The sequence below is a fragment of the Euprymna scolopes genome, chromosome 23 (assembly GCF_053919585.1).
Source record: "Euprymna scolopes isolate OS-2025 chromosome 23, ASM5391958v1, whole genome shotgun sequence".
Classification (NCBI taxonomy): domain Eukaryota; kingdom Metazoa; phylum Mollusca; class Cephalopoda; order Sepiida; family Sepiolidae; genus Euprymna; species Euprymna scolopes.
The window spans coordinates 120,465,796-120,476,440 of record NC_136504.1 but is presented as its reverse complement, the minus strand read 5'-3'; the positions used below and the strand labels follow the sequence as shown (position 1 = coordinate 120,476,440).

The following is a 10,645-nucleotide window of genomic DNA, read 5'->3' as shown; positions in this document are numbered from 1 at the left end:
ATTTACTTACTAATGCTACATACGATAAGTTGCCAATATCGCTGGTAAAATAGTTGAATAATTCTAACGTTACGAAATCTCATCCCCGATGCAATCCTCTTTCTTTATAAGAGTTCTAAGATGGCATATAATTGCACACCTGGGGAAGAGCCGTTTACTTATATAACTGGACATGTTTAAAATCATCATCAAAATATTGTAAGCGAACCTTTCTTTATTACCGACTTCCTCTTTCTCCACAGAACAAAAACGTAGCGAGTCTACATGTGCTCTATCGTTATTTTCATAGAACAAGGTTCAAATGTCAATCTGCATATATACAAGGTTCAAATGTCAATCTGCCTCTGATGGACAATTCTCAGTACGTTCTCCTCTGCCTACAGCATGTACAGATAATCTCAATTACTATTCATCTCTGCCTAAATCTTTCCTAAGATTGTTTTTCTGGGGAACACAATACCTCGGGCTGCTTTTCAGCTGACTATACAAACAACGTTTTCAATTTTATATGAACAAGTTTCTTATAAAGCAACAAACATCATCCCAGTTCCATTATTACTGATCACCTCGGTAACATTCATCCTCAAGTGGTAGGCGGGTCTTTAGAAGCAATTGCTCCACCTAGCAAAAAGTTAAAGGGCAAACAGGTGTGGTCTAATGGGAAGAGAAAAGGGCACCCCCCCTCTAAGTCACGAAGTATATTTTGTACTCTCTGACGGCAGGGTAGGCTGTTTTTAGCAGCTCCTGTCCAGATGTGGCAGCAGTACTCCATCCTTGGATGTACTTGGTTTTTATATAGAGAATTGTACCAGTAGTGAGATATCTTCTGAAGCGATAAAAGGACACCAACATTTTCCCAGCGACCTTGGCAACAGACTTGATATACGTGTTCCATTTCAGAGCAGGAGTAAAGGTCAAACCCATAAGCCTGTCAAAACATAGAGCTTCCCCAAAACGAGAGGCATCTATTTCAATTGATGCCAGATAGGGATCAGAGCGTTGATGATGTAAAGATAGGAGCTTTGTTTTAATCTAGACGCTACGGATACCTTATCTGAATTGCTTTAATATGAAGCTTTTATTCTTCGAAGAGTCAGATAGATCAAATCTTTATTTGTAATAAAGCCCTCCACTTGTCTAGAAAGTAAAATCTTAAATCAGATGATCAGCCCTTCATGTGTTTGAGACTAACCTTGCAACACTGCGTTAGTTACATATTCACTATAGTTCTCCTTCGTCAACGGGAAATCTGGCTGTATAGATGCAGCACTCTCTTTAGATACGAGGTGCGTTCAATAAGCTTCCAAACGTTTTGTACAGGGATGAAAAATTGTAGTGGACATTTAGAAAACTCAGTACATTATTGCTATAGATCTTATTAGATGACAATTTTTTATGATTTCAGGTTCAAATGAACAGCTACATCAGTTATTTGAATACATGATACTAAAGCCTGACTGTCACAGCTGGTAAATCTCAAAAATTGCAATCTGGGCGCGAAGTCCTTTTAGAAAAATGATATGCAAAATATTGTGTTTTAAACTTGGGATGTAAAAAAAAACTGCTTTTAGAACATTTTCCATCCAGCTGGCATCAGTTTTTGAGTGGTATAAGAGATTCAAGAAAGGCCGGGAGACTGTGAGGAATGGTGAGAAGTGTGGGAGGAGTAAAGAAGTCAGTACATCAGTACTGATTGGCCAAATAAAGAATTTTAGAGATAACAACCGTTGTGTGTCTATGGAGACAATAAGTGCACAGTTTGATGTCAGTGAGGGAACTGTGACACAATTATACGCTAGGAAATGAACATGCGGAATATTTGCGCTAAGTTGTTCCCAATGGTGGTCCATCCTTGTCTCAGACTATTTGACTTTTGGTTATTCCGTAAGATACTTGAAAACCTTTGTGTGTATCCTTATAAGATAATTGAGGAGATGAAAGAGGTTATGGCGAAATTCATTGACACGCTCAAACAACAGGAATTTCATGGGATCTTCCAGAAGTAGTTGAAACTGTACAACGTGTGCATTGTAGCCGAAAGAACTTATTTCGGAAGAGACTAAAGTTTCATAGATGTTCTATCAACAAAAATGCCTATACGAAAAAGTCTTGAAAGTTATTGTAGGTTCTTCGTACTAGAGATTAAGTGTATTTATTTGGTGACTGTAACGTCCACCATAATTATTGGCCCGGTTCCTTGACCTTTAGTGACGTATCTGGCAGCAGAACACATTCATTTCTGTACCGCATTCTCCTACACAGGTTCGTGATTTCGATATCCTTCACAAACAATTAGACTCAGCAAGCTTGGTTTAATAATCTATTTTTAACGTCAATGGTCAGGGATCGTGTAACAAATGTCCATAAACCATTAAGGAACGCTAATCATCTTGCTCTATTAGTAACTTCCATCCCCAAACAAAAGAGTAATTTCTAAAAAGACTAGACATTTTAGAAAGGATTAGTAGAAATTCATCACTAATCATATCAGAGATTCCGGTACTAGTGCAGAGAGTTATCCGGGCGTAAATAATAATGTTATTATTTAAAAAGCCATTCTTAACATGGTGAGGGGAGGGTGCTTTGTGTCTATTCTATACTTCAACCTTATAATTGAATAAAAAACATATCATAAAACTTTAATTAAACTTGGAAATTCGATTTTAAAAGTAGCGCGGATCACTCTCTGCACTAGCACCGATATTCCAATAGAGTAAAACCTTTTCTCTTCCTGTTGTACAATATGCAAATTTGGCAACTAAATAGCGCAAAGCTGACATTAATGAATATGTATCTGTGGTTGGATATGCTACCACAGGCAAAAAATGTTGCTTTTCTGTGTTTAACCGTATGTTTTAAATAATTAATACAAACCTGTTTTGTGTGGAGCTTGTAGAGTCCTGTGCAAACGAAAAGAATTAATTAAAGAAAATAGTCACATTTTTTTCTTTGTATGTTTACGGTATAGTCACCTAATAAGCAAATGAAATGTTCCAGTTTTATATTAAAAGCCTGATTTTTAAGAACATGTTGGGTTTTGGATTTGGATATTAGAGCAATAAGTGTTATCAGTAGTGAGTTGAGTTTTGACAGTAGAGTGTCGAGTTTTGGAGTTTAGTTTTGACAGAGGAGCATTGAGATTTTGAGTAGTGAGTTTTGGCAGCGATGTGTTGAGTTTAACTCTTGATTGTTTTAACACCAGTTGACACACAAAAGTTCTTTAACAATGCCACTTATAGCTTTGTGATAGTAAGTGCAAAAAAGGAAGTATGCATTCCACCGATTAATCTGCGATACGTCAAATACAAAGAGGCAAATATTTAGATATGGTAAAATATATTGTTAGATCGAAATAGTCACAGCAAAAAGAAGGCATACTGAATTGACCATAAAAAAGAAAGCATACTGAATTGACCATAAAAAAGAAGGCATACTGAATTGACCATAAAAAGAAGGCATACTGAATTGACCATAAAAAGAAGGCATACTGAATTGACCATAAAAAAGAAGGCATACTGAATTGACCATAAAAAAGACGGCATACTGAATTGACCATAAAAAAGAAAGCATACTGAATTGACCGTAAAAAAGAAGGCATACTGAATTGACCATAAAAAAGAAGGCATACCGAATTGACCATAAAAAAGGCAAATGAATTGACCATAAAAAGACGGCATACTGAATTGACCATAAAAAAGCATACTGAATTGACCATAAAAAAGGCATACTGAATTGACCATAAAAAAGGCAAATGAATTGGCCATAAAAAGACGGCATGCTGAATTGACCATAAAAAAGAAGGCATACTGAATTGACCATAAAAAAGACGGCATACTTAATTAACCATAAAAAAGGCATACTGAATTGACCAGAAAACGCACGACGTCACAAACTATGGCCATACGAAACTTTTGGTAGAATTAAGCATAATAAAAATATAATAAAAGTCAATGAATGATTCTTTAAGTACCGAACAATTCATTTTAACTGCTAACAATTCTAATGATTTTTGTTATCAACTTCATATTATATCTAAAATGCTCACACATATTTGACATTGTAATTAAATTTTTCGAAATATGTATTAGATGTAAAGTTTAATCCCTAAGTAAATATTGCTAAAATGTAGCGCAGAGTTTCTCGAAGTTGTCTCTACAGAGCTTTAGTACTTCATGAGTGAGGCTTAGGAGCCGGCAAGCCGTTTCATAAAGAGAAACAAATGCTTTATATAAACAAATTAAATAGCTTCAGATATTAAATTATTGTTTGTAAGTTTTGTTTTTTTTACATTAAACAGATATGAAAAATAAAATAAAATACATTAACAAAAAATGCAACAATTTTGGATTAATCAAAAACAGAAGATCATTAGTTTGTTTTAAAACTTGAAATTAATGTTTTTTTTATTTATTTTTAAAATGGTCTTGTTACTGTTCAGTAAAACACCTTTGATCTACTCAGCAGCTCCATGGTGTACTGCAGTTTATGAAACCCTTATCTAGTAAACTTAAAAATATACATATTTGTGAGACTGACTTTTACAAAATTAAAGAAATCCATCATTTTTTATGTATAGTAAAATCGCAGGATACCGCATTAAAAATTAGTAATAAAATACAGTACAGTATATAATACACATGCATAAAATCAAATAACATTATAAATGACACCGTAAAGCGAGGCTTACACTGTAACACCGGGGCTGAAAATATAGTATTCCACATCGTAACCTGAAAAAAATGTACCATAGGTCCACTGTATCCCGGGGATCTACTGTATTAGAGGATGAAGCATTTAAAGTGGTTAACAGTTGCTTTTTTCTTTTTTTTTTTTTCTTTTTTTACACAGTGATCACCACCTATCAAGGCCCGGAAGCCACTCAGGGATAAGGGTTATTGCAAGTACATTACGTTAGTGTGGAGATTTGATGGAGTGTTTACTTAAGGGGGCGGTTCATTAGGAATTTGTTAACATTAGACTTGAAGACATCCAAGTTGTAGTCCGGAGGGAAGCAGGCAGACGGAACAGAGTTCCACAGGCGTGCAGTTCTAAGAAAGAAGCTTTGTTCATGGAATCCGCGTTTTGATTTAGACACAGATATAGAGTGGGGGAAATTTTTCACAGTGGATTCAGCTAGACGGGTGTTTTTCGTGAAAGATTGGCGAGGGGGGACCAGAGATTGGAGTTCAGACGAGCACCTGCCATGAAAATAACGATAAAACAAGGATAGGCTCGCAACGTCTCTTCTGTGAGAGAGAGGTTGCAGAGTAGAGAAAAGGGCATCCCCCACTAAGCCACGAAGTCTATTTTGTACTCTGTCAAGGCATGATAGGCTGTTTTTGGCAGCTCCTGCCCAGATATGGCAACAGTATTCCATCCTTGGACGTACTTGGCTTTTATATAGATAGAGAATTGCATCAGTAGTGAGATATCTTCTGGAGCGGTAGAAGGATCCCACCATCTTTCCAGCTACCTTGGCAACAGACTTGATGTACGTGTTCCATTTCAGATCAGGAGTAAAGGTCAAAGGATTGCTTTAAAAAATCTCATTTATTATTTGTTAATGTTTCATTAATCCTGTGTAAATTGGTTTTATTTAAACAAATGAATTATGAATGTTACAGATGTGAAAATGTTAGTAAGTTCAATGTAGACCAATTAACTTTATTGCTCCCCCGACAAAAGGAGGGTGGGCCTGTAAATCCACTCTTATCCGTTCGTCTGTTCGTCTGTCTGCCCTTTTCTCAATAACTACGCCTTGGAATTTTTTGAAACTTTGTACAAACATTAAACATGATATTAGTAAAAATGTAACTGAACGGATTTTCCGGGACAACTCCAGTTGCCTTACTAGTTATGTATTTCGGTTTAAAATGGCTAAAATTGACACTTCTTATTACAAAAAATAATTCCTTAGATTTTTATAAAACTTTCTGAAAAGTTTTAATCTACTGATTGCTACATGATTTTGTCTATACTTCGCGATAACTCTTGTGGAGCTCTTTTAGGGCTAATGAAAAATACTCCATTTTGGGGACTATTTTACCATATTTGTTCAAAATTTTCTGTGTATGTCTATTTAGCAGTTTTGCATTGTGCTGAACTCAAATTTAAATATGTTAAGGCTTTGGATATTTTGGGGATAAATAAATAATGGACTTAGTCATTTTTTTGCATAGTGCAGAACTGAGATTTACATATGTTAAGGCCAAAAACTGCACCATTTGTTTATTTTCCCCAGCATTTGACGTCCCCTGAGGACGTTTGGGGCTAAATGGAGGGAAAGAGGGGCAAATGCTGCCATTTTAGTCTCGATCACTGTGCACTCCTATAGCACCCTGCATGCTTAACATGTTTTCTATTAGAATTTGAGTTATACTCTCCCAAGCATGAGAAAAGAACACCGTTATTTTAAGTTTAAATGCACTTCCCTGAATCAAAAGTGCTACACATTTCATATGCTACTAGCGTGGGTACCCGGGGTTTGTCGGGTGTTTGTAGGTGTGTGTTATGGGGTGTGAAGCAAAGAACAAGCGAATTAATAACCTTGTTTCAATAATAAAAAAAACGATGTTAAACTTCCCCCAAAAAAAGCGAAAAAACGAAAACAGAAAAAAAAAATCCATCGAACAAACGTAAAACTTCTTTAAAAAGGAAATCGGAAAAACAAAAAGCAAAAATAAAGGAAAAATGGCGGAAAATGACGGAAAATGACGGACCCCCCCCCCCACCAGAGAAACACAGCGAAAAGCGAAGTACAAAACGAACGAAAACGTAAATGATGTATTACATGTTTATTTTAAAAAAATCTTCTTTTTGTGTGTGTATAAATGTTGGGAAATAAATGGTAATCAAGCAACATAAAAGTAAGCATGGTATAATAATTAATGTTTGTGGAAATGTCGCTATCGGTTAATTCCGTGGTGCGTTTCACCCAATTGGAAGCATCAAACGGAAACGCAAGCTGAAATTCCATTCCAATTTTTGTAAGCAATTGCGAAGTACAGAAAACCGAAACCAGCGTGCGTTCGTACCTGTCCCTTGTGAACGATCACGCAACGGTGTAAATGGGTGATGGGGGAAGGGGGAATTTATTAGAGAGAAAAGATTTTACGACTTTCAGTGATTTTAACCGATTTTGGCAGGGAAATCTCAGCAGAAACAATATAGGAATCTACGCTTATCGAGGAAGTGGAGAGTTGATATCTCTATAACCCACATCAGATATTGTGTTGCAGTTTGTGTATATTACATTTGAATGGATTCTCTTGATTTTTAATCCTATTAATATCAAAATCAGAGGGGGGAAATGAGTTTATTATATATATATATATATATATATATATATATATATATATATATATATATATATATATATAGGGATTAACTGTGCAAACAGAAGATCGATTAATCACTATTAATAAGTGATTAATTTGTATTCTAGAAAGTAAATCTATTTCATGCGTAAACAGTAACCGAAAAGAAGGCTTATATTAAAAGCATTTTCCTGCATGTCGGGCAACGACAGTCTAATTATGCTGCCAAGACATTCTTTAAATATATAGGTTCAATATGATAAGGTCTCGCATGAAGGGATTCTATGAAAGATTTAATCATACATTACAATTAGATGAATGCTAAATATAATCAGCTCCATCTTTGACTAGGAAAACCACATCCAGGTTGTGCTCGATAAGTGTACATTCAGACAACAGTATAGTATTGCAATATTATATGCCCAGATTCCCGATATAACGTTTCATTGAATCAAAAGCACCTTTTTCAGATTTTTTTTTTTTGTAAAATTTGCAATTAGTCAGTAGTTGGGGCGGGATCAAACTGTGGTATCTGTTCTGATGTTGTGCTTCACTTTATTTAACCTCACTTTTTTTCACTTCATTTTTTGATCTCGATTTATGGCGGAGAAATCCTTTATAAATTTTTAAAATTTTTTGTTGCTAACTAGAATACTCTTTTGTGGGGGGCTGATCCCCCCCCATATTAAAAACCTGTGAGAGGGCAAGTATACAACTAAATAGAAAAAAGTGTTTTAATATGAATAGCAATATAAAAAAGAGTATGTATATATGTATAAGTGTATATGTGTATATATATATATGTGTTTGTGTGTGTTATAAAAGATAAAACATAGCAGACACTAGGTATATATATATATATATATATATATATATATATATATATATATATTTATATATATAGTCTTTGAAGTTTTTAACATTTGAAACCACACAAAAAATTATTTTTTATCATTCATATATATATATATATATATATATATATATATCTATGTTAGTTTTCCAACATGTAATCAATAGCATTTTCTTTCCATTGTTTTGACTCTTGAGTGTATATCTGTTAATATCTTATATGCTTTTATAGAGATGGATGTGGTTCTCGGTTAATTAACTGTGTCTAACTGTGCCGGATATATACTCGATAGGAAAGAGACTGAATATAATATGCTGATGTCACATCCCTAGTAATCATTATCATCTTTAAATTTACCACTGCTCAAAACGAATGAATAATCATAGTATAGTTGTAGCCTGTTATTGTCATTGATAAAAATATATTTACGGGCAATTTCAAGATCGGTTCTGCAAATTTATATCATACAGAATTATAGCCGATCACTAAAATATATAACGAAGATAAGGGAGATAATTTAGGTTACGAGTTGTCTCCCTTACTTTATATTTTAATGGAAAAACATTATCCACCTAAATATTAACCTTTTCTCCTACTCTCGTTATGTATAAAGGAACTGCTATTGTCTCATATTCTTTCAGGTAATAAAAACTTTTTAATGTATACATATAATTATTGTTTGCTAATATTTAAATGCTATGTATATTAACAAAACATTACAGTTTGTCTAAACAGTTTTCAAGGCTTACATGTATTCATGCTTTTACTTTTTTTGTTTTGTTTGTAGTACGAAGAGGAAACCATCGCCATTAAAACAATACTATGTAATCGATTGATTTGGACCAAAGATAATCTACAAGATGTTTCTTAATTTCATTTTTTCAAGGTTTTATTTCCGGTATTTAATAATTACGAGAGAAAGTGTTATTTTATTTTTGTTTCTTATAGAAAACATAAAAGACAAAAATCAAATAAACATTAATTAATGCGAAAATGTAAGATTCGTTTAATAAAGAGAAGTTTACATGAAATGCTTTTCTGGTTATTATTTTCATATATATATACACACACATATATATATATATATATATATATATATATATATATATATATATATATATATATACATGTATATATTAATATATATATAGATACATTTCATTTATATAAATATATATATATACACACATATATATATATATATATATACATGTATATATTAATATATATATGTAAATTTCATTTATATAAATATATATATACACACACACATATATATATATATATATACATGTATATATTAATATATATATAGATAAATTTCATTTATATAAATATATATATATACATTTGATTTGTATTACATAACCCCTCCGAGGGTAGGTAAAATTGTTTTAAATATGTGTTGTACATTACCCTTAAAAGGGAAGTTTTTTTTTTCATATACGTGCTGTAAATTTCCTATCCTAGGGAACATACACTCATTTCATCTATATGTTGTGTAATAACCGTTCTATGGTAGGTAAAATATAAATTTGCTCAAGATAACAAATGATTCAAAGACACAAATATTGTCCTCTATCAAAAGAATAGCATATATGTCCAAAATCAACTTAATTTTTCTCATTGTTTTCTACGGTCCCGAGCAACGCCGGGAAGATATTATAGTAAAAAATAGAAGATAATAACGGATTAACAGGTTGTTGACTGTGATATGATAATTGATAAAGATAATGTTTAATAATAATCATATTTATTAATAATGGTAATGAAAGTGTTTAAAGTAAAATTTAAAAATTTCAATGCAAAAAAACAATCGATTTCGAAAAACAGAAACAACAAAAATATATATAATAAGTCAAGATAATTGATATGAAAGTAGTCACGTATGCATATATATGCACAGATACACACACACGCACACACACACACACACACATATGTATATATATATATATATATATATATATATATATATGTATATATATGTATACATATATATATATATGTATATATATATATGTATATATACATATATATATACATGCATATATTAATATATATATATAAATTTCATTTATATAAATATATATATACATTTGATTTGTATTAATATATATATACATTTCATTTATATATATATGTTTATATATTTCATTTAATAAAATATGTATATAAATTTTCTTTTTTTAAATATATATATATATAAATTTCATTTATATAAATATATATATATATAAATTTCATTTATATAAATATATATATATAAATTCTATTTATATAAATATATATATTCCGTTTATATAAATATATATACATTTAATTTATATAAAGATATATATAAATTTCATTTATATAATATATATATACATTTCAATAACATAAATATATATAAATTTCATTTATAAAAATATATATAATTTTAGTTTATATAAATATATATAAATTGCATTTATATAAATATATATATGTATAA

At 31.7% G+C, this 10,645-nt stretch overlaps 1 protein-coding gene across 1 annotated transcript in view; it reads left to right on the top strand.

The window, feature by feature from the left end:
* Positions 1-9,175, top strand: part of LOC145245678 (uncharacterized) — a 76,979-nt gene extending 67,804 nt beyond the window's left edge. Inside the window, exon 10 of the mRNA XM_080107235.1 lies at positions 8,957-9,175. Coding sequence (XP_079963361.1) covers positions 8,957-8,982 — 26 coding nt within the window. The 3' untranslated portion in view covers positions 8,983-9,175. The remainder of the gene's footprint in view (positions 1-8,956) is intronic.
* The last annotated feature ends 1,470 nt before the right edge of the window (positions 9,176-10,645 follow it).